Source organism: Bos grunniens, chromosome 24 (genome assembly GCF_055505025.1).
Source record: "Bos grunniens cultivar Pamir isolate PY7600 chromosome 24, Bosgru_T2T1.0, whole genome shotgun sequence".
Lineage (NCBI taxonomy): Eukaryota > Metazoa > Chordata > Mammalia > Artiodactyla > Bovidae > Bos > Bos grunniens.
Window position 1 is genome coordinate 58,419,059 of NC_141188.1, and position 23,741 is coordinate 58,442,799.

General features: G+C 45.3%; 1 protein-coding gene across 2 annotated transcripts; it reads right to left on the reverse strand.

The window, feature by feature from the left end:
- Positions 1-6,461: 6,461 nt before the first annotated feature.
- NARS1 (asparaginyl-tRNA synthetase 1) lies at positions 6,462-23,210 on the reverse strand. 2 transcript variants are annotated; one of them, XM_086373600.1, is made up of 15 exons: positions 23,093-23,210; positions 21,660-21,739; positions 19,420-19,485; positions 19,227-19,319; positions 19,055-19,144; positions 18,064-18,142; positions 16,980-17,050; positions 15,502-15,588; positions 13,790-14,011; positions 13,485-13,684; positions 12,933-13,068; positions 10,943-11,056; positions 8,766-8,897; positions 8,347-8,478; positions 6,462-7,597 (listed from the first exon to the last, which is right to left on the reverse strand). In XM_086373600.1, the coding sequence occupies exons 1-15, from the start codon at positions 23,133-23,135 to the stop codon at positions 7,466-7,468; spliced, it is 1,677 nt and encodes a 558-aa protein (XP_086229726.1). In that variant the 5' UTR covers positions 23,136-23,210; the 3' UTR covers positions 6,462-7,465. The 2 variants fall into 2 exon arrangements, with proteins under 2 accessions (XP_086229726.1, XP_086229725.1); XM_086373599.1 differs by having other exon boundaries at positions 21,660-21,742.
- Between the last annotated feature and the right edge of the window lie 531 nt (positions 23,211-23,741).

Sequence of the window (23,741 nt, forward strand, 5' to 3'; positions counted from 1 at the left end):
CCTGTCTCTTCCTAGCTTCTGGCAGCCCTTGACGCTCCTGGCCTTGCAGCTGCCTTGCTCTGATCTCTGCCTCTGTCTTCACAAGGTCTTTTCTCAGTGCATCTCTTTCCCATAACCATCTTCCCTCTAGAAGGACACCGCTCGTACAACCCAGTCCAGTATTCTTGTTGGAAAATCCCATGCACAGAGGAACCTGGTGGGCTACAGTCCACAGGGTTGCAAAACCCATGCACAGAGGAACCTGGTGGGCTACAGTCCACAGGGTTGCAAAAAGTCAGGACTGAGCGACTAAACCACCACCACCACCATATTGGATAAAGAGCCCACCCGACTGACCTCATCTGAATTTGGCTACACTTGCAAAGAACCTCTTGTTAAGTAAGGTCACATTTCCAAGTACCAGACAGGAGGATTTTAATATACAGGGGAAGGGGGTAATTTTTGGGAGGCAGGGGACACAGTTCACCCCATAAGAAGGACTTGAGGGACAGTAAAGGAAACTGCATGTCTTGAGCAGAGTTTGTGGGGTGGAGGGCAAGGAATTTTGGCTGATTAGACTGATGTTGAAACTGAAACTCTAATACTTTGGCCACCTGATGCGAAGAGCTGACTCATTTGAAAAGACCCTGATGCTGGGAAAGATAGAAGAAGGTGGGAGGAGAAGGGGACAACACAGGATGAGATGGCTGGATGGCATCACCGACTCAATGGACATGGGTGGGTGGGCTACGGGAGTTGGTGATGGACAGGGAGGCCTGGCATGCTGTGGTTCATGGGGTCACAAAGAGTCGGACAAGACTGAGTGACTGAACTGAACTGAGGAGATGAAAGACTTCATCTTTTGAACAGATCTCCCTCTAACAGAGTAATCCATGCTTTGAGTTCAAAACATTCACTTTGCCTGCAGTGTAGAGAGAAACGTAGGGCTCTTATGCCAGTTGTAAGGCATGTATCGGATGACTAAGTTCATTTCCTCCGTGGGGTTCTAGTTTTTGTTTATTTATTTATTTGAGATCATATTGGGCAAGAGTGTTTTTCTCTGAGATCACTGCCCCCGGGGCGCTGGGAGGGTCCCTCCACCCCTTCTGGCCTGCCTCTGCCAGGATCCCAGGGTCCCACCAGTCTTAGATGCGGTTTGCGTTTATTTCTCGGCTTGGCAGTCCTGCTCCTTGCAGATACATTCAAACCAAGGCAGCTGACTTTTCCCAGCAAGCTCTCATTCCCTGTCAGAGCCCTGTGCAGAAGGCAGTTTTCCTAGTCTTTCGGTGCTCTTTGGGGCCAGTTTTCTAGATTTCACAGAAAAGCCAGCCTTCCAAGGGCCCCCTTCACGCAGGGATGGGTCTAGCCCTTCCTCCATCGTCCTGTCTAGGTGTGGCCTGGGCATTCCAGAAGACGCGTATATGATGTGTTCACTTTGTGAAAATTCATAGTGTTGCACACTTATATGTGTGCTCTTTTTTTGTATATTTTAGTGAAGTGAAAGTCGCTCAGTCATGTCCGAGTCTTTTGCGACCTCATGGACTATACAGTCCAAGGAATTCTCCAGGCCAGAATACTGGAGGGGGTAGCCTTTCCCTTCTCCAGGAGATCTTTCCAACCCAGGGATTGAACCCAGGTCTCCCGCATTGCAGATGGATTCTTTACCAGCTGAGCCACAAGGGAAGCCCAAGAATACTGGAGTGGGTAGTCTATCCCTTCTCCAGCGGATCTTCCTAACCCAGGAGTCGAACCAGGTCTCCTGCATTGTAGGCAGATTCTTTACCTGCTGAGCTACCAGGGAAGCCCTTTTTTGGTATATTTTAGTACAACTTTAAAAAAGACCCCAAGTGCCTTTATCTGGGTTCAATTCTCCCTCTAACTCTCGTACCTAACCCAACAGCTCTGGCTTGGAGACCCTCTCTATTCCTTCTTCCCCAGTTCTGATGCCTAGAGGTATTCCTTTCACTCAGCTAAGAGGAGAATGTGTGTGGAATTAATATCTTTATCCAGTAAAGTTACCTGTTTATAGTGGGGGAGGAAGAAGCGAGTAGAAGTTTCCCTGATTAAAGTAAATAATGAGGGTTTCCCTGGTTTCCCTCCTCCCTAGGAGGTTCCAGGTTGGCAGCAGCAGGTACCCCTGGACATGGGGATGAAAGAGACAGATGCTAGACTGAGACAGATTCAGGGAACTAGACGCTTCACCCTCCACCCCTTTCCCTCCACAGGAGATGGGAAGAGTCTGCGGTCCAACCAGCGCAAGAGGAGGTTTCCAAGGATGTTGACATCAAGGACTCACACCCAACAGCTTAGGCAGCTCACCCTACAGGAGGGCTCACATCTTTCCCAACACACTTTAAAAGCATTTTACCTCCTATTTGGAATTCTCAGTAGAAAAACAAGTATCATTTGACATCTGAGAAAAGTCTCCAGGACAACAACATGTTTGGCAGCAGGGACTGGTTTTGAGGAAAACAATTTTTCCATGGACCTGGGGTGGGGGTTGGGGGGTGGTTTGGGGATGATTCAAGAGCAGCGATGGGTGGCAGCTGTAAATCCAGATGAAGCGTCACTCACTCCCCTGCCACTCACCTCTGCTGTGTAGCCCGGCTCCTATCAGGCCACGGACCGGTACAAGTCCGCGGCCCAGGGGTTGGGGACCCCTGCTTTAAGAGGAGAGACAGAGATCCAAACACACAGAAGAAAACCTGGAGGAAACGGGCATGATACAGGAAGAAGAAAACTTGGATAAAAGACCATAAAGATGAACTTGCTGAGACCAGGGTAAAAAAAAATTTTTTTTTTTTTTTAATATTTTACTATGCTAACGGAGACAAAAAACTCAATAGATGGTTTGAGGAAAAGTTGAAGAAAACGTTCAGAAAATAGCAAGCAAAAAGAAAAAAACATACAAGGTAAAAGGATTTAAAAGGAGGTCTGCTACGTGAATAATAGCAGTTATGGAAAAAAACAAGAGGGAACACTTTCTAAAAAACAATGGAAACTTTTTCACAAAGGAAAGCCATGACTTTCTGAATTTAAAAAGCCTATCAACTTCCCAACAGAATGGGAGAACAGTCCCAAGAAATATCATCATATTTCAGAACATGGGGACAAACTTCTAGAACAGACAGGTCTTATGTAGAAGACCAAGGATGAGAATGGGAATTCTACACAGCAACACTGGGAACTAGAATGGTAACACTGAAAGCCAGGGCTGCAAAATCCTGAGGGAAAAATGCTTTCTAATCCACGATTTTATACGGAGACTATTCCAGACTCATGGAGTCTCTGGCTCCTGCACTGGCAGGTGGATTCTTCACTACTAGCACCACCTGGGAAGCCTGTAGCATGCATGCATGGTTTCAGTGTGAAGATAAGCTAAAAACACTTTTTAGATAGACAAGTTCTCAGTGAACTGACCTTTCATGCACCCTTTCTCAGGAAATTACTGGAGGATGTGCTCCATCAAAATGAGGAAGTAAACCAAGAAACAGGGAAACGTGGGAAACAGGATGTCCAATAGAGAAGAAAGATGACGGGGTTCTCTGGGTGGCAGTCAAAGAAGACCCCGGGATGACAAATATGTTTCAAGATTCCAGTGCGGCTGGTTCGGACTACAGCAGACAAGCTCTAAGGGAAGCTTCTGATGGGCACCTGATGTGCCTTGAGTACCTCTGGGGACTGAATTCATGATGAAAAATAAGATGACCGTTCGTTACATGTTAGTCGCTCAGTCGTGTCCGACTATGACCCCATGGACTGTATAGCCTGCCAGCCTCCTCCATCCATGGGATTTTTCAGGCAAGAATGCTGGAGTGGGTTGCCATTTCTTTCTCCGGGGGACCTTCCCAACCCAGGGATCGAATCCGGGTCTCGCACATTGCAGGCAGACTCTTACCATCTGAGCCACCAGGAAAGCCTGACTGTTCATTACAAGGGGAAAAGTTGGCCAGGAAAGCATTAGTAATATACAACATGGTCAACCAAAGTAGTGATTTCGCTAAGCTGGAAGGACGGAGAGATGAGAAGGGGGCACATGAACGTGGGGCAGGGAAAGGAAGAAGCAAAATCTTCATGGAGGAGCAAGAGACAATGTCTAAAACCAAAAAATGTAGACCTGTTTTTTTAGTAACATGGAGGTAAATGCCTGAAGAAGCTAAAACTTTTGAACATCTCCATTTCTGTGAGCCAGAGTACTAGAATGGATTAAATACAAACTCAATTTTGATGCCAGAAACCAGAATCTCTGAGCTGCAGAGTATACCAATGTTTTTTCAGAGCTAATACTCTTCACCTAATCATTAGTAACAATCCAGGAGGTGGAAGGAAACTTTTCAGCATAAGAAACTGAATCATTTAATTGACCGGCAATTACCAAATACTACTGGAGAATGAAATGGTAACCCACTCAGCATTCTGGCCTGGAGAAGCCCAGGACAGGAGAGCCTGGCGGGCTACAGTCCACGGGGTCGCAAAGAATTGCACAAGATGGAGCACTCGGAGCAGAGCATACCAAATACTATGAATCACAGCACTTGTACCTGGTAACATCTTTTTCCCTTAGGAGGACTGAATGAAATAATATGACGCTAAGTTTAAAATCATTCAAGCTTTGGAGTTTAAACTTCATTCTGTCACTTTTAACCATGCATCTTCAGGAATGATTTTTAACCTTTCTCAGCCATTATCTCAGGAATAATAAGTGCTATTATTAGAGGGCTATAAATTTATATAAATCATCACAGGCTATTGTGGGGGTTAAGGCACGTGACAGTACATGGCTGACACGAAGCAGTACTCCATTATTTTGCGACTTTCCCAGTATGACTTGAAAGCTAACGAGTACACAGGTATAGTGTTTTTTGTGGCTACTGGTCAATATCGAACAGTCTCAGCTTTACCCCAGTGTTCCCATTTCAACCCTGAGGCTGGGAACACTCTCAAAAGAGATGAATGTGAAATAATGAGGACCTACAGTGATGAGAGGCTTAAAGTTGGCTTCAGAAGTGGGAGGTAGCTACTTGGTGACAGTCAACCTAACTCTGCCACAGCCTCACCTGCGCAGGCTTTTAAAAAATATGCTGGGACTTTCTTGGTAGTCCAGTGGCTAAGACTCCATGCTCCTAAGGCAGGGGGCCCGGGTTCAATTCCCGGTTGGGGAACTACATCCTATATGCCAGAGCTAAGACTCAGCACAGCCAAATACATAAATAAAAATAAACATTAAAAAAAAAAAGTCCTGGGTCCATCCTGAAATTCAGATTCTACTGGTCTGGGATGAGGCCAGAGCACCAGTATGGTCACGGTCCCAAGTGACCTCCGTATGTATGACGGTTGCTTCTGATAGTCATATTACTCAACACTAAACGAGAAATTCTGGGGACTTCCCCGGTGGTCCAGTGGCTAAGACTCCCCACTCCCAATGCAGGGGGCCCAGGCTCGCCCCCGGCTAGGAACTAGATCCCATGTGCCACAGCTGAGAGTTCGTGTGCCACTAACACCTGCCACAGCCACGTCAACGAACAGCAGACTTTTAGAAAATGCTAGAGGCCGCCGGATGGGAGCAGTCGGGTGGCCAGAAACGGCTGCAGGACATTGACCAAAACGGAGAGCTTAGTATGGGGTTGGCCAAAAAGCTTGTTCAGGTTTTTCTGCACCATCTCATGGAAAAACCTGAACAAGCTTTTTGGCCAACCCAATACTGAAGTCATTTGAATTGCTGTGAAGACTAACCTCCCACCCGTCTCCAAAACTTGCAACAGGTCAGCTACACAAGTACCCATGGTGCAGGGGGTTGCTGGTGTGAGAATCACACGACAGGGAGAGGTTATGGGCCATGAGACAAGTCCTACCAGAGCAGGGACTCAGAACCCGGGTGTCTGTGAGGTGGACGCTTGGCGGGGACGTGCTGGGGTGTGGCGCTTGGGTCACAGTGACAACCAGAGCGAAGGGAACGTGAGCCCACGTGCCTAAGGTTTGCTGCTTGGACTCCTGGTTTGATGTCACCTTGACCCCCTATCCCCACCTAGTCCCACTGCTTTCTGTCAGTATTTAAGATGCTTGACCAATGTATACAATTAAAATGTATGAGTCTAATCTCCTCACCTAAATTCTGATCAAGTGAATTGCCTAGTTGAATCCAATTAAAGCTCATTCACATTCTAACCAGTATTTCTTATTTAAAGATAGAGGCCAAATATACTACAAACGCACCCATTTACATCTGTCATTTCACTTAACTGCAAAATAAGATACACTCTAATGTGTCCAGAAACACAAAAAGGATTATAAAAGCAATGAAACTAGCACCCACATCTAATTTTAAAAACACCTTCCTTTTCCTTACCATGTATTTAGTAACACCTACTAAATTCAGTAGTATCTAACTTCACACATACAAATCATGAAAAGTATTTTAAAAATACAAAAGGCACGAATTAATGTGAAAGAGACATTCAGCTTTAAAAAATTAAGTCGGCAAAGAGTTTTTACATGTGTCCATTTATTGATTGCTAGGAACAGAGTTTACTGAGAATACACTGACATGCATTCGAGGGGAGAAATTAACCAAACCCGAAAGGAAGCCATTCAGTAAGCCTGAGAGTTAATAAGGTAGGAGAAATTAGATCTAAAGACACAGTATGTGGGGTGACACCAACCACCACGGAGGGCTGTCCTTAAGATGCCAGCTGCAAATGCTTTGGGAACTTCTCTGTTCTGAATTACTGTGGAACTACCAGGAGAGAGAGATCACCCTGCCTCTTTAAACTAATCCGAGAAAGAAAGCTGTTCACTGATGTGCCAAAAAACTTGCTGTCATTTTCAACTGTTTAAGGTAATTCCATTTTTACAAATTCCTCCACACCAATTTGTATGCTTTAGAGTTATAAGCAGCTATGAGATTTAGGAAAGATTCACAACGGATGCAAAAGATTGTAGTCATATCATTCCTGTATCTACTGATTTAGGCTCTGTTCTAATACTAGCAGATTTTTACAGCATATTGTCAATTTTTCCCCAAGGTGTTGAACTCATTGATACGATAAAGTGGTAGAAATTAAAAGAATTCCATTTATACTTAAAAGGACAGAGAGATTAAATTACTGGAATGTCTCAGATCATAATTTAAAATTATTTAATGATATATGTGGTATATACAACATAAAGATTGTAACCTAAAGGTGGATAAAGCGCTGAGACATACTCCTAACTGCAAAGCTACATGCCACAGTTTCTCCCAAACTTTGTAATGGGTATTTTTTCCTTAAAATGATAACATCAATGTTACTTGATATTCAAAATGTTTTGAACTGCTTTCTGTGGTAGCAGGAATAAAAAAGAGAAAACAGAAACGGATATACCCCAGTGGAATTAAAAAAAAAAAAAGCGGGGGGAAGATTTTGGCTTCTTTTTTTTTTTAAGAGGCAGTCTGTTCCTTCCATGAACCGTGTTCTCTCCTTAAAGCTCTGGGGGTTGGGGGGACCGATCATGGCTTGCAGCGCTGGACAAACCGAGGGTACAAACACACATCTCGGATGTGGTATCTGTCCAGAATCCAGGTTAAGAATCGTTCCAAGCCCAGGCCATAGCCGCCATGTGGACACGTGCCATATTTTCTCTGTTAGAGAAAGAGACAGAGGAGTAAAGGCTTAGTTTACAATTTTGTCTAAAATAGTGAAAATTTTCTGCTGTAAAATGAGTCAGCTTATTGTGGTAAAGGGATCAACCCTTGGACTTCCCCGGGGATCCAGTGGTTAAGAATCTGCCTGCCAATGCTGGGGACACAGGTTCGATCCCTGGTCCGGGAAGATCCCACGTGCTCAGGAGCAGCTAAGCCCGGGCACCGCAACTACTGCGGCCCGCACACCCTAGAGCCCGCGTTCCACCACAGTGAGAAGCCTGTGCCCCGCAACCATGACCAGCGCAGCCAAAAACAAACAAGGGATTCGACCCTTAAGCTACACTCCTTCATGGACCACATGGGAAAAAATACTTGGATATGAAAAATAAACCAGGGATTTAACACCCTAGAAAGAAAAGATTTCACACTTCAAATTAAGCTAATGTCTGTTTATCAGAAGAAAAGGAACAACTAGATATTAGTAGGATCTGATGACACATTTTTAAAAACTCAGTAGCAACGAGCAAGGCCAGCAGTTAACAGGTTTTCAAATTAAGTTAACATATTAGTGGCCAAAAACAAAACCCGCAATGCTCACATGCCACATTATTAAAACCACGAGACTGAATACAGCTCCTTCACATGCTAAGGTACCACCCTGAATTCTTCTCTTTTGACGATTTCAATTTAAACAGAACTATTATGTTGAAAAAACGTTAAAGGGTTTATTTAATAAAAGTTTTTACCTGATCCGTGTACCAGTAATAGGGAGTGGGATCAATCCCTTCTCTTTTGTAACCTGCCAGGATCTCTTCATTATCCCAGATACGCATGGAGCCACCCACGATCTCACCAACATTGGGCATTAACACGTCGACCTTTCAGAATGAGTAAATAAAACACAGTTACGACCAGGCTCTCAGTCATGGCACTGCTCTAGAGTTTGAATGGAAATCACTAAAAGCGTCTGATGATCGTGCCAAACGCAAATATGACTCAAATGCCGTAATCCAACAAGGCAGGTTAAACACCATCAGAGCGCAGAAAACACTTCCTGAAATGCTGGAGATTTATAATAAAATATCTGCTATGAGCTGTGTCTTATTCCAACGCCCCCGCCCCCCAACATTCAGAAGCAAAATCACTATGTGAATCCTAGACTGACAGATTCGGTGAGCCGGGGGTCCTCGGGACAGCGCTGCATGTAGAAGGACTTGATCTCCACGGGAAAGCGACACAGCAAGATGGGCTCATTGATGGTGTCCGTCATCAGTCTCTCTGGAGCTTCCGGGATGTCCTGAGGTTAGACAGGGGCTTCATGAACATCTAGACCTCGAAAGGCGCCCTGGCAGAAGCAGCTCTCTGATCCAGCGGCAGTCCGTCATCTTACTCACCCAACAGAGCCCAGAACACACGTCCACCCATAACCCATGACCACGCGGGTGTAAGGGACCATCTCTGTAAGCAGATCTGCCTCTTCCTGTATTACATCTGTGCCACGTCGCACGAGGAATACACACACACACACACACACACACAGGGATGATATACTGCTCCATTATCCCTTTCCAATGGCCAGTTTTATCTGGGTCTGAAGCAAACGCAGTCCACCCAGTCCCATAAGGTGTAAGATAATCAGCAAATGCTTCACAACGTCATTGATCTATACACACACACTATGTTATTAATAACACCAATCTTTAAACTCCCGTTATCTCCGCTCCTTTCCTGTTACAATAAATCTGCATGCCTTCAACAGTCCTAAGACACAGCTGTAAGACAAATAATCAGTGTCGAATTTATAAGTGTAACCACACCTGCAGTAGTTAGCCAAGAGAGGTTAGATGATGATGAATCAAGTTAATCTGTTTTCTGCTCACGCATCCTTCAGTAAACCACACATAAATTCAAGTGCAAACTGAAAAAACTCATCCTGGTAAAAACTGATTGGAAAGAATGGGGCAAGACTGACTGATTTAAGGCTAAGCACTGAGGGCGCTCCCCCGTCGGCGGGCACAGTGGTTTGCAAGCTCTGGCCCTGGAGCCCTGCGCCCTCTACAGTCCAGAGAGGAAATGAGCGGTGAGCGGGAGAGCTCTTCACATGCGAACTGCAGGAAAAGGGTCTCACTTGCTTGTCCCAGGGGCTGGAGACCTCTGCTCTATCCTAGCCCCCTCCTGTGCGTGGGATGCCGCTGACGCGGAGAGGAAATGCTGACAGGCTCGGAGGACTGCCTGCTGGGCCCTGAGCTCAATAAGTCCTCTGACTTTACAAGCGGACGTTACCTCCAAGGCAGAGACAGGGAATCAGACAGCGGGGTCGCTGGCCTCTGTTACTCAGCAGCGAGGACAGAGGTGGGACTGAAGCCCACCTGGGGGGCTCGCGTTCTTTCCACTCAATCCCACCAGCTTGCTGTACTAGGTGGTGACAGCGCTCAGGTTTTCAGCACAGAATCTGGTTTTACACAACGTCAACCGAACTCATGAAACAAAGTAATTTATATAAGCTTAGTACACTGTCCTAATTCCTTTCTAAAAATGAAACAAAAATCACACATTTCCTTTGTAAAACAGATTTGCAAATACTACGTAAGGAGCGGTTAAATGCACAAGGAGGCGGGTTTGGAATTGTGTTGATAACCTGTTCGCACACACAGTGCTGGGAGGGTGCTCCCGGGCAAGACAGACATGCTCCCTGTATCTGGGGTGCTGGGCCACCTTCACCATCAAAGCCTTCTCTCCTGGTTTTACACTTTAACCAGTGGCTATTTTCTTCTTTGAACCTCCTTCATACGAAGGAGTTTTAACTCACTGTTATGGAGGAAGGAAGTATTCTTGCCTGGGCAATCCCATGGACAGAGGAGCCTGGCGGGAAGAGTCCATGGGGAAGCAGAGAGTCAGACATGACTGAGTGACTAACACTTTCACTTTTTATCCTTTTTGAAAGAGTCAGTTACTTTCTCCAGAAAACCAAGACAAGCATACACACATGCCAACACTTTGCACGTGACTTCAAAGTTCACAACGTTCTGAAGGGTCCTGCCAGTCTAGAGAATTACAACCAGAGCTAGTCAGAACAAGGGCTTACGGGAGAGGAATGAGACAAAGGATGGGTGCGAAGGCTACAAACTGGATAATATGTACTGATGACCCCAGAAAAGGCACTGCCCCAAGGACCACGCGATACCTACTGAGCCATGGATGCTCAAATAAGCCCAGGAAGGAGGGTCTGTGGTTATCATTTATTTAACAAGCAGACGCCTCCTACATTGCTGGTGACCGGAAGCAGCAATCCACTGAAGCATGAGGCTCCCTTTGACACAGTGACCACAGAGGAATTTGTACCTCTCCAAATTCATAGAAAGTTCCGTCTTCTTTCTTTATGTTGTGTTCTTTCAGCCACACAATCGCATCTGAATAGTTCATCCGTTTGAAAGGCCGTTTAGGGGGCTTAAAATTCTACAGTAGAAAGGAAAAACATGGTGTATATAAAGAAACCATTCACACGAACATTTCAAGAGATATTTACCGTTATCATCAGATATTACTTCATGAACGCCAGGACTTGTTCATTGATGCTGGCAGCAGAGGAGCAGAAGCATAAAGGGAGGTTCATGTTTATATTTTGAGGATAATGTGTGTACATTTCTTGGTACTACAGGAACGCACTATTTAGTAATTAATTCAAGGGAAACATACCTCCTTGCTAATACTTTTAATAGTTTGGATCAGATAATAAGTCCTCTTAGAAGCGTTACACTTTGTGTACTGTTGATTTAGGTCTCATTTTTAATTGAACATTAAGGGAATTTTAATCCTAACTCTGCCAATATCTTTATCTAGAGGCTTGTTGCCCTTTTTGTCTTCTCTGAAATTTTTGTCGCCAAGAAAGGCTGAATTACATTCTTTTTCCTTCCAGATTGAGCTGGTGCAGTGCATTCTTATTTATCAAAATACTCATAGCTTTGGGACTTTGAAAAGATAAATATTCATGATGTGTGAAACAGTATGATACATAACTGTTATGATCTTAATTATATAAAAATAGATGCTTAGTTGTGAACACACACACCTAAGAACTAGAAGGGCTTATCAAACAGTAAACTGCTTGTGATTACGAATGACTTTGTTTTCTGCATCTGGAGTGTTTTTGGTTTCCTGTTATGCCATGTTAACTTTTAAGAAATAAAAGCTATTTTTAAACCTTAAAAAAAATTCTTTCAGACTTAAAAGCAACTTGGGGAATTCTCTGGCAGTCCAGTGGTTAGGACTCTGTATTTCCACTGCCAAGCATCCAGCTGGAACTAAGATCCCACAAGCCATGCAGTGCGGTCAAACATCCCCTCCCCAAAACTGGACATCCCTAAAAATGGAAAACACATACCAACTTTCTATGTAAGTTAAAATACTACGAAATTATTGGCAATGACCAGTATCCAATTTTAGTCTTTAAAATATCAGTCTGGAAATGGGTGAAGGGGATCAAAAAATACAAACTTCCAGGTAACAAAAGAGGTTAAGTCCCAACAGGATGTGATGGATGACATGGTGACTATAATCAGTAATACTATATTATAAATCCCAAAGTTGATAGGAAAGGATCTTGAAAGGTTGCATCACAAGAAAAAAGCTGTAACTAGGTGTGGCGTGGGGTCATCTTCTATTTTTTAAAATCTTATTTATTTTTGGCTGCGCTGGGTCTGCGTTGTGGTGTGCAGGCTTCTCACTGTGGGGCTTCTCTGGGAGGCACAGGCCTAGCGCTGGGTCTGCGTTGTGGTGTGCAGCTTCTCACTGTGGGGCTTCTCTGGGGGGCACAGGCCTAGCGCTGGGTCTGCGTTGCGGTGTGCAGCTTCTCACTGTGGGGCTTCTCTGGGGGGCACAGGCCTAGCGCTGGGTCTGCGTTGTGGTGTGCAGCTTCTCACTGTGGGGCTTCGCTTGGGGGCACAGGCCCAGCGCACGTGGCCTCCAGTAGTTGTGGTGTGCAGGCCCAGTGGCCCTGAGGCACATGCAACCCTCCCAGGCTGGGGATCGAATCCGCGTTCCCTGCGCTGGCAGATGGGCCCTCAACCACTGGACCACCAGGGAAGCCCCGTTTTCTAATATATACGTATATATATACCAAGGCATTAGGGTGTACACCTGAAAGTAATATGTTACATATCAATTATAATTCAAAAAACCAGTCATTTATTTCAAAGCTTACCGAGCTATTAAATCTGTAAAAATGGAGAATGTGGACCCCAAGCTATTAAATCTGTAAAAATCGAGAACATGGACCTTGCTGCCTTCTAAAACAGAACCCTCATTTCATGTCTCCAAACAACAGCAGGCCTACCGGGTTGAGGTCGCGCACTATGTTTCCTGCGGGTGATTTCAGGACTCTATCGACCACATCACACACCAAGTCCTCCAGGCGGTTCAGGAGCTCCTCGAAGGTCAGGAAAGGACACTCGGCTTCCACGTGAGTGTATCTGAGGAACACGACACTAGCTCAGAGCCACCCTTCTTTCCACTAAGTTTCTCTAGAGCAAGGATCTTAACGCTGGGAAACTGTCCAGAAAAGTAAAACTCCCACCATGCTAGTCAACTCCCAATTCTGCAAATCAGTTTTAGCTCACCCGACTTCCTTTCCCCCTTCTTAGTGATTTCTTGTTTATTCCCCAACACATAAAGGATCAAGAGAGAGCAAATTAACAGACCTTCGTGAGCTACGAGGTAGAACTTCTTGGACAGTTTCCATTAATTCATTCAAGTACCCTTTATAAAACCTCTTAATACTTCAGAGGTTTTTACACAGACTGTCATTTACCTCCATGAAGATTGCTTCTCTGAACGTGTTTTCTCAGAAAACAAAATTTAAAACGAAAGCAAAAAGACAACCGCATACTCAGCCAGGTGCCTTCGTGTTCTGGACTGTTCTGCCCTGTATGACTGTGCGATGCAAAAGACGTCCCCCAGAGCTGGAATGCAGGTCTCCAGGTAGAGCTGAGAGGACTGCGTCAGATACGCCTCTTCCCCAAAATAGTCGAGCTTGAAGAGCGTGGCGCCGCCTTCCACCTGTGTTTGCACCAACGTTGGAGGAGTGATCTGCGCCAACAAGCAGGAAAGGGGTAGACAGGCCTCCTGTGAGCACCAGGCTCAAGGGCACACACGCGAAGGGCGTCGTCTGCAGGGACGACCGCGCGCACTTACTTCGTGGTACCCCCTGTCGAAGAAGTGGTCTCTGAAGCACCTGGTGATCACGGAGCGCGCCTTCAGGATTTTGGACATGTTCTCCCCGCGGATCATCATGTGTCTGTTGTTGAGCTGGACGTCCACGTCGGACTCCTCATTGATCAAGTTGTCAGCACCTCCGGCGGGGGCCAACCCGATCAGCTCCCAGAAGTCGCAGCTCAGCTCGTGGCCCCCCGGAGCCTAGTTTTAAACAGGGCGGGGAGGAAGAGAGGGAGGGAGAAGGAGACAGAAAGTGTACAGGACGAGGGGGCCTCACTCGTGGCAACATTTTCAGTAAGCTTATATTTCTAAGAAGCTATCTTTACCAGCCTACCCTTCTAAACACAAAGACCCAGTAATTGAATTTCATATTGACAGATTTAATATTTCTTTCAGAGTAATGCACTCACACACACACACTGTTTAAAAAACAGAAAAGCACAAGCTAGAAAATAAACTATAATCCCATGACCTGGAGTAACCACTAACTACTGTCAACATTTTAGATCTTTCCAACCTCTGCCCAATAATTCAAAAGTAACGTAACACCCACATCGAAAACTTCCTTAAACACCAAGGTTTTACTAAAAGACGTTTCTCTCTGGAACGTATAGATAGTAGAAATTCCAACCCTCCCTAATACCCCCATCAAAAGCCTTGTATGTAGAAGCCACACAATGTGGAATATATAGCCATCTCGGTGCCCAACACTGGCAGCAAGAAACACCAAGACAGCCGCTCCACTGTGCAATCGCATTACTTACCAGGCAAGTCCAGTCACCCCGAACCAGATATTCACTAGTACAGGTTCCTTACAGGGACTCTGGGAGTCTTTTTTACCAGTGTTTCTAGTCTCTTGGGAGGACCCCATGGGCTCCCTCTGCTGCTTAATATGTCATCTTTGTTTTCTATCCCAGGAACCAATCCCACCACAATTGTTACTTGAACAATAATTACCAACAAGTAGCTCTTAACTCGGAGAAGGCGATGGCACCCCACTCCAATACCCTTGCCTGGAAAATCCCATGGACCGAGGAGCCTGGTGGGCTGCAGTCCATGGGGTCGCTAAGAGTCAGATACGACTGAGCGACTTCACTTTCACTTTTCACTTTCATGCATTGGAGAAGGCAATGGCAACCCACTCCAGTGTTCTTGCCTGGAGAATCCCAGGGACGGGGGAGCCTGGTAGGCTGCCGTCTATGGGGTCACACAGAGTCGGACACGACTGAAGCGACTTAGCAGTAGCAGCAGCTCTTAACTGGTACTAGGTGACGTGTGTGTTGGCTGGGGAACAAACAATTCTGACTGTCCGAGTTATATTTAAGTTTTTTTTTTTAAGAGCCTTTCAAATTCTATTTTAAGAGTTTCAAATTTAGATTACTGTTCTTTCCTGAAACACTTCCAGTAGATGAAATTTTTATTTTCACCTAGCTGAGAAATTATTCACATATAAACAGCAAGTTATTCTCGCCCTTGAAGATTATTCAGTAATTCTTTAGGCTGAAAATCACTGAGATTGTTACATCATACAAGCTGTACAGCACACATATTTCACTGGAAAAGAAGAAGGCACTCTAAAGTTAGCAAGGGCATCACATCTTTATATCTATAATGCTAAATTCCAAAAAAAAACCCAGACACTGGAAAGCAACAAGCATACCACTCTTCTCTCAGAAACTCCACACACTCACCTGCTTGCCCTTTGGGGTAAGATTCAGCATTCCATACACTGCGACACTGCTCTCAGTGGACAAGACAACGCCATTGTAACACTGACACTACGAAAAGATCAAGTTCAAATTTAGCTGCTCACATTTATAGTAAAATATTCTACCACACAGAAAGCAAAGGGGGTTATTTATAAACAAGATATCTAGTCCAAAACTAGTAAAATAAAAGACGGCCATTCAACCAAACATTCATCTGTACGTAGATACACACACACGTGCACGCACCCCACGTGCACGTGCATACACGTATGTGCACACATCCTATGTGTACGTGCATACATATGTGTGCACACATTAGTCCACATCTCTCTTAAAAAGTGAAGAACTTTATAAGGGAGGGATAGGCCATCAACACCCGAATCCACTAATCATAAGGACGACTGGAATGATGTGATTCATGGTGTGATGTGATTGAAAGAAGACAGCTATGTCCATGAAGTAGTTCTATCAAGAAGACTTGAATATGATCAGACCTAACCTCCAGCTTGTAAGAAACAAAAAGGATAGAGGAACATTTACACCTTAGGATGCAATCGACCAATCCAGAATGTGACAAGTCCTACAGGACAAATGACCCAGTTCTTTCCAATAATTGCATGGGGGAATGCAGTGGAGAAAAGAAAATGAAAGGGGAGAACTGCTATAGATTGAGAGAGATTTCAGAGACATTATCAACTAAAGGCAACATGTAGCTCTTGTTCCAATCCTCATTCAAACTAACCAACTGTAAAAAGACATTATGTATCAATTGGGAGAATGTGACTGGATATTTTTTTTTTTGGAGGGTGTGATAATGGTAGTCTGGTTATATTAAAAATATTTCTTCCTGGGGAAGCATATGCAAGTATGTTTACATGAAATATGATGTATGGGAAATAAAAGGGGGTGGAGAATAAACCAGAATTGGCAATATGTTAATTATCAAAGATTTAATGTGTATCCCTCCCAAATCCCTATGTTGAAACCCTTTCCTGCCACATGATGCTGTTAGGAGGTGGGGCCTTTGAGAGGTAGTTAGGATTACATCAGGGCATGAGGGTGGAACCTTCATGAATGGGATGAATGCTTTCCCTTCTCTGCAAGCTGAGGATGTGGATACAACAGGAAGTGGGCAGTCTGCAACCGGGAAGAGGGCCCTCACCAGAACCTGACCACGCCAGCATCCTGATCTGGACTTCCAACCACTAGAACCGTGAGAAATAAACTTCTGTTGTTACCACGCCCCCCAGTTTATGGCACTCAGTCACAGCAGCTTAACTAAGACATTACTGAGGCTGAGAGAGAAGCCTGGGAGGTTTCCTCCTGCTGTTCCATTTTTGAGATGTTTGAAATTTCCCACAACAACAGTTCCAGATGCCCAAATTCCCTAAACTAACAATAAAGGAACCTATTGAAAAAAATCAAACATTCAGCCATCGTAAATATGAAAAAATGTTTACCAGATCATCTGACAGGACACACTGGAGAAAACCCGTACCGTCCCGCAACACCAGAAACATTAAATTCTTTCCTAAAAACGACAAAGAGGACATTTAGCCGGAATGTTCTTGAGGCACCTGAAAGCACTTTCTCATAATTTAATCGTTTATGAAGGAACTGCCAAGTTTAAATGCGGAAAATTCAAACCTCCTACGGGGCCTCGTTCCTTTGAAGTAGTGTCACTACTCAGTATCTGGAAAAGTATTTCACCTTCTTCACTGTATTTTCAAACCCTATGTGAGCCTCCTGACCCACAGCATCAGGGGAAAGCAAGGCCGTAGACATGGCAGTCGAGGGGCTGAGTCTCCTTCACCCCCGAGTCCCCTGCAACAGCCAGCACAGAGTGTCCCCTGGAGGGGGCACACACGGCCACACGGAATCACTCATGGCTTTTTATGCCCCGTTTCTTTTTTTATGAAGGATTTGATAACCACTTAAAATAAAAGACATGCAAAAGCATAATAATAATGAAAAGAGAAAGCAAAACATCAGGACCAAGTATAAATATGCTAATCATAAACCAGCACGGACCCCAGTGAAGCTTCGGATCTGGCTCTGCACTTTCTGTAGGCAACCCCTGCTTTCCATTACATAATGCAGTGCAGCTCAGCAAACACTTCCTGGATACCTCCTGATCACTGATCCAGGATCAGTGGATACAACTGATTGTATCCAGTACAGTTAAGCAACATTTAAATTTTTAAACTTTCAATAGTTGTACTAAAAGAATGACCTTAGGATATAAATCACTGTTTCCTTTAAAGAGCTGGCATTCCCAAACAAAAATACCCTTAAGTAAATGCTTTTTCTTATGTTCTTCATTTAAGACTAGGGATATGGAAAAAAAATTTTATACTACATGCCATTTTATTTCTTGATTTGTCTAAATATTTATATTGAAAAGAATGAATCTTTTCTTAAACTAGTTTATGTGCCTTTTTTAAAAATATAAATTTATTTAATTGGAAGCTAATTACTTGACAATATTGTACTAGGAATATTGAAAATTAAAGAGAGAGAGAAAAGTACAACTCTGCCAGTTACCTTGCCTACGCAGCCTGTGGACCCAGCCAAACACCTTTATCCTTTGGCCTCTATATCCTTTTAGTTCCCGAATCTTCACCTGTCAAGTTAAAGTAAATAACGTTTGACCCAGCATGTCATTCATCACATACCAACTTTGTCACGAATATCGGATGGGTGGCAGTAAAGTGTTAAAAAGCCACACGTGACGTAAAACTGCAGATAGCCACTCCACCGCAGGTCAGAGCCAGAAAATCTCACCACACCAGAGGGGTTAAAAACAAAAATCCAAGTCTTCTTCCTCTTAGTGCAGAACTGGCTGTGCGAAACACCCAGAACTTCAGATATTGCTACATAAAGTCAATGAGTCAATAAAATTCATGGCAGCAACAACCCTAGTCCATGCAGAGCCCCTTCCCTGACCTCCCGGACCCTCCTGCCACCCTGGGAGGTGGATGCTTCCAAGGCTGGCTTTTCATCCGGGGGATGGAGGGGAACGGCGAGGGGAGGAAGGGTCTGGCGGGTGTGGCCAAGCACACAGCTCCCTCACTAAGGAAGCAGGAAAAACACAACAATTCAGCAGCAATAACAACTATTCTCTTCTAGAAAGAACAAAAATATAATCCAATTAAAAAAAAATCACGAAAAACTTTTTCTCTTAAGAGGTCATGAGAATCATGGATTTCAACCTCTTCCTTTTATGGTGAGGAAACTGCCCCCAGGAAGGGTAAAATCACTTGACTGAGACCCACAGCCCACCAGGCCCAGATGCCAGGGCTGCCAGCTTTCAGTGGGGACAGAATGTGTTCAACACAGAGATCACTCAATTTTATTAAAAAGTGAGCCCCACAAGGACCAGACTCACAACTCTCCAGCACTACTGCTCTCTCTTCCTTCTGAAAGAAAAGACAAAGAGTGCAAAGACCAGAGCAGGCAGCACGCTCCTCAGACACAGAAAGGAACAGTGTGACCCGGGGGCCCACCATATGTGAACAACACGCATCACACTTACACATTTCGGCTCTGGAAGACTTGGGTCATTTTTAATGGTAATCTTCTTTGCTTCTTCTAGGTTCTTCTCTCTTCGCAAATTGTCTTCTGCCTAGTTTTAGTAAGTGGGCAATCTGTTAACATGGCATCTGGTGTCCCAAACTGAAAAACGGTCACAGAGCACCACTGCTCACCTCTTTCTTCTCCCGGGACTCACTCTTCATCTGCTCCCTGTGCCACAGCTTCCTAATGTTCTTCATCTGGGACTTAGAAATAACATCCCACCTCTGGAGAGATAAATAGACATTTAGTGTTTTCCAGACCTCTGTATTCTAATGAAAATTTCTTCACAAAATCAAATCCTATAAAGTTCTGGGTTTACCTTACCTCATTTTCTTTTTGTGAATCTACGTAAATGGTAGGAAAGGGTTCTTTTCCAACTGTCATCAAAGCCTTGGGGAAGGGAGAAAAAGGACATTCCTTTAACATCATGCAATGTTTAAAATTAAGGTAACACCTGACTCACGAGGTAACTTCCATCACCTAGAACATCACCAAGAGCCCAGAAGAAAACACGAAGACCCCACCAGCCAAAAGTCAATGCTGATAGAAGGCACGGCTGAACATACTAAGACTGTAGTAGACCATCCTCTCCTGAGCAATCCTAGCGATGTCATGTTACACAGTAATGTAGTTCCCCACACTCGTGAACAAGAAGCAACAGATCTGAAGAGGCCACAGGGACCAGCAGGAAGTATGCTGACAACTGAAGGGACAGCCGACAGCAGAGGCCAACTGCAGAGCAGCTCCAGATGGTTAATCCTCACGAAGGATCCAGGCAAGTCATTTCAGAAACTCTCAACAACATAATGGTCAGGGACGCAGAAGGCTAAGTTTCATTTAACTGGAAAAATTCCTATGTGTAGAATATGTACCCCTTTTCAACCTTTCCAGATATACTGGAACATATCTGATATCACTGTATCATTTAATATCTTATAGTTTATATTCTTTTCTAAAAAATTTGATGGTTGGAAGCATGTAAAAAATAAGTATTTTATTAATTGCTTCAAGTATTCCTTCAAATCTGCTCCTAAATTATCATCAATCAAGAAACGTAATGAGTTGTTGTCTCTAGTATAACATCTGAAGCTTATGAAATCTGACCTTTTCTAAAGATGTAGCTTCCAAACCTGAAAAATACTTTTCTTCTTGATTGAACAGCAGTCTCAACTCAATTACTGCTAAAGAGGAGGAGGGAACCTGGATCTTTTGGAAACATCCAACAGAGTTCAGCTTCTTCTTTTAACAATCAGACTTTGTAAAGATGTTTGTAAATCACTAAGAGTTGATTTACTACCTGATAATCTGTACTGATTCTTTCTTTGCTATCACACATTGAAAGGACCCAAGAGTAATTCTCCAAATCAGACCGGCACACTTTTTGCTAACAGCATGCATTCATCTAAACACTACTGTCAGTTCTGGGGAATCACCCCAACAATCTGAAATGAGAGTCTTTCTGCTAAGGTTTAAAACCAGTAAGATTCGTGTTTGACACACCAAAACATAATCAGAGTATGAGCTAAAAGAGGAGCCGATGGTCCTGGGACAGGAACACTTGATAATGACCTAAACAAATGCTGTAACACAGCTCACAAGGGGGACTGGCCAGCCACGGATACACAGGAAAGTCAGGGCAGTGCTCGCCCTGGTGCCGGGCACTATCCAGCTTCCTTCTGTAGCAGCTGTGGCCATTCCAGTCAACAGACAAGGCCACAGATACCTCCAGAGGGATGGCTTCCTGGCCCTACATGGTAACCTAATACAATCAGATACCTACGTCCTAAGTCCAAGCTTCTGAAGAACTCATCTGCACTGTATTTGGCCTTTCATGTAAGTTGGCTTAGAGAACATGCTAAACTTACTGATGGATTCTATTATCCTGAGAAACAATAATTTACTGTTAAATTAGCATCCCAGCTTTAGGCTCCAGACTCATGCAATCCTGAGAGCCTGTTCTGAGGAATGGGTCCCCTTCCTAGTACTGATATAAATCAGGTTCCTGAACCTCAAGGTTCAAGGTCACACCTGGATTCAAGTGGTAAATTCACCAAGAGAACTCTGAGGAGTCCGTCTGGAAGAAATGTTTGGAATAAACTCAGTATGACTATGGGAAGATAACTTTTATTTCTACAAGAATTAAAAGACTGATCATTTGACTCATTGGAAAGACAAATTCCAAGATGCAATGCTGATGGTAATGAAGAAAAGAAGACACCTATTAAAAATATTCAAGGGGAATTCCCTGATAATCCAGAGGTTAGGGACTTGGTGTTTTCACTGCCAAAGGCCTGGCTTCAATCCCTGGCCGGAGAACTAAAAATCCCACAAGCCTCAAGGCGTATGCCCCCCCACCCCTCTGAAAAAGGAAGTTCAAATAACTTTAGGCATACAGCATCTAATACCCTTAAAGCTACATACCTGTATACACCCCTTACTTGCCCTTTTCGGCAAGTTCTCTTCAAATCTAGTGCTTGAGATAAGACTCCTGACAAGTCATATAACAACTGGCAGGAGTCATTAGTAAATACAAAGTCGTTTTCCTAATGAGGAAGAGGCACTACCTTAAGGCCTGTCTTAAAAGGTTTCTCCTTGGTTCCATCACCAGTAACATCATTTCCCTCTCGGTCGGAGACATACAGTTCTGCTGTTTTACAAAAAAAGAATAAGTTACTCATTTGGTCAATAATTACCAGTCACCTCATACTGCAGCTACTTTATCCATTCTTTATCTTTGTAAACAGAACACGTATCTGATCAGTGAAAATTATCAAATTGCAGGGACTTCCCTGGAGAAGGCAATGGCACCCCAGTCCAGTACTCTTGCCTGGAAAATCCCATGGACCGAGGAGCCTGGTAGGCTGCAGTCCATGGGGTCGCGAAGAGTCGGACACGACTGAGCGACTTCACTTTCACTTTCGTGCACTGGAGAAGGAAATGGCAACCCACTCCAGTGTTCTTGCCTGGAGAATCCCAGGGACCGGGGAGCCTGTTGGGCTGCCATCTATGGGGTCGCACAGAGTCGGACGCGACTGCCGCACTTAGCAGCAGCAGGGACTTCCCTGCCGGTCCAGTGGTAACGACTGTACGCTGCCAATGCGCGAGGTGCGGGTTCCGTCCCGGGATCCCTGAGATCCCACAGCCATGCTCGCAGCCAAAAGATACTTAGATTTTCTTTAATTAAAAAAATGTATCAAAGTCCAAAAGAAATTTTATCAGTTTATTTCCCCACTCCCCTCTCCAAGGACATCCATTCGGTAAGAAGAGACTGATCAAATTTAGCTTTTCAAAATGAACTCTGATCGTTTTCCTTTGTGATACTGCTTCTACTTGAATCCCAACAACAGAGCAAGGGCTTTGTAGTTGGCCAGACTGTCCGACTGGGACGTTGCACTTTAACAGCCAGGGACCCTGGAGAGTTCACTTAACCTTTCTGGGCTTGTTTCTGAGCCTGTAAAATGAGGGAAACGATACCCATATCTTAAAGTACTGAGGATGAAATATATAAATCGGATATCCTGGTGCCAGAGCACAGAAAATCAAAATAAACATCAGTTTCCTCTGGCCTTTAAAGAAAACCAAAAGTTCCGAAGGTAAACGAATTGCACAAGGGCCTCACAACTGTGAGCGGGCAGAGACATCACTTCGGATCTCCTACACGCTTCTCCTTTGCCTACTGCACCAGATGGCCTCCCCAGGCCCTCCCCACATAAACGAGGGTGAGCGAGACAGGCATTCTCGAGTCGTCTCCTGAGGGTCACTCGGAAGACGCACACCCTCGGGGGCGGCCCTGAGGTCTGGCCGGGCCTCTCAGCGGAATCACGGGCTTTCCTTCAGCGGGGCCGCGCGGGGAGCCTGCGGCGCCCGGGAGAAGCCCGGCCCGGCCCGCCCGCCTCCACCCGCGCCCAGCGCTGAGAGCTGTACTCGGCAGGAACGCGGGGGCGGCCCGCGGCAGGGGCGCCACTCACACCGCACCCCCGACGCCGGCCTCACTCACCGAGCACCATCCCTGCGGCCGCCCTGACCACCTCCAAGGACATCGCCGCCAACACGCAGCCACCTAGCCTCCCCGCGGAGCGCGCCGGCAGCCTCCTCAACACGAAGATTGCATCATCGAACGTCGCGCAGAAGCCGTCGCCGTAAGTCACCCCAGCGTCGCGGCTCCATTGGTTACGGGTGGTTACGGAGCTAGGGCGCGCGGCGCCGCAGCCGCCATCTTCGGTTCAGGCAGAGGCAACTTCCGGTTCCGGCGCCGCCTCCGGGCTACCCCCTCCCTTCCGGCTGCGCTGGAGACTCGAGGCGCAGACGTCTCGCCAGGGGCCTCCTTGGCCCGAGACACCCCGGGCAGCGCTGTAGTCCCAGTACCTCCGGCCTCCATCTCCCCAACTTCCCTGCTGAGTCTCCTAGTTCCGCCCCACCCCTACCCCTGTTGTGGGCGCGGTCAGGCCCTCCTGGAAACCAGACCCAGGGGTTCATCCCAGATCCTCAGATCCTGGAGTGGAATTTATGTCGTCATCAAATTAATGACGATCCACGTCGTCATCAGCCGCGAGCTGGGGCGGAGGTAGGGGTGAGGGGCAGAGCTAGGGGTAGTCCTGTCTCCCATTCATTGCCTACCTTGAACATGAAGACGCTTTAACTTTCTA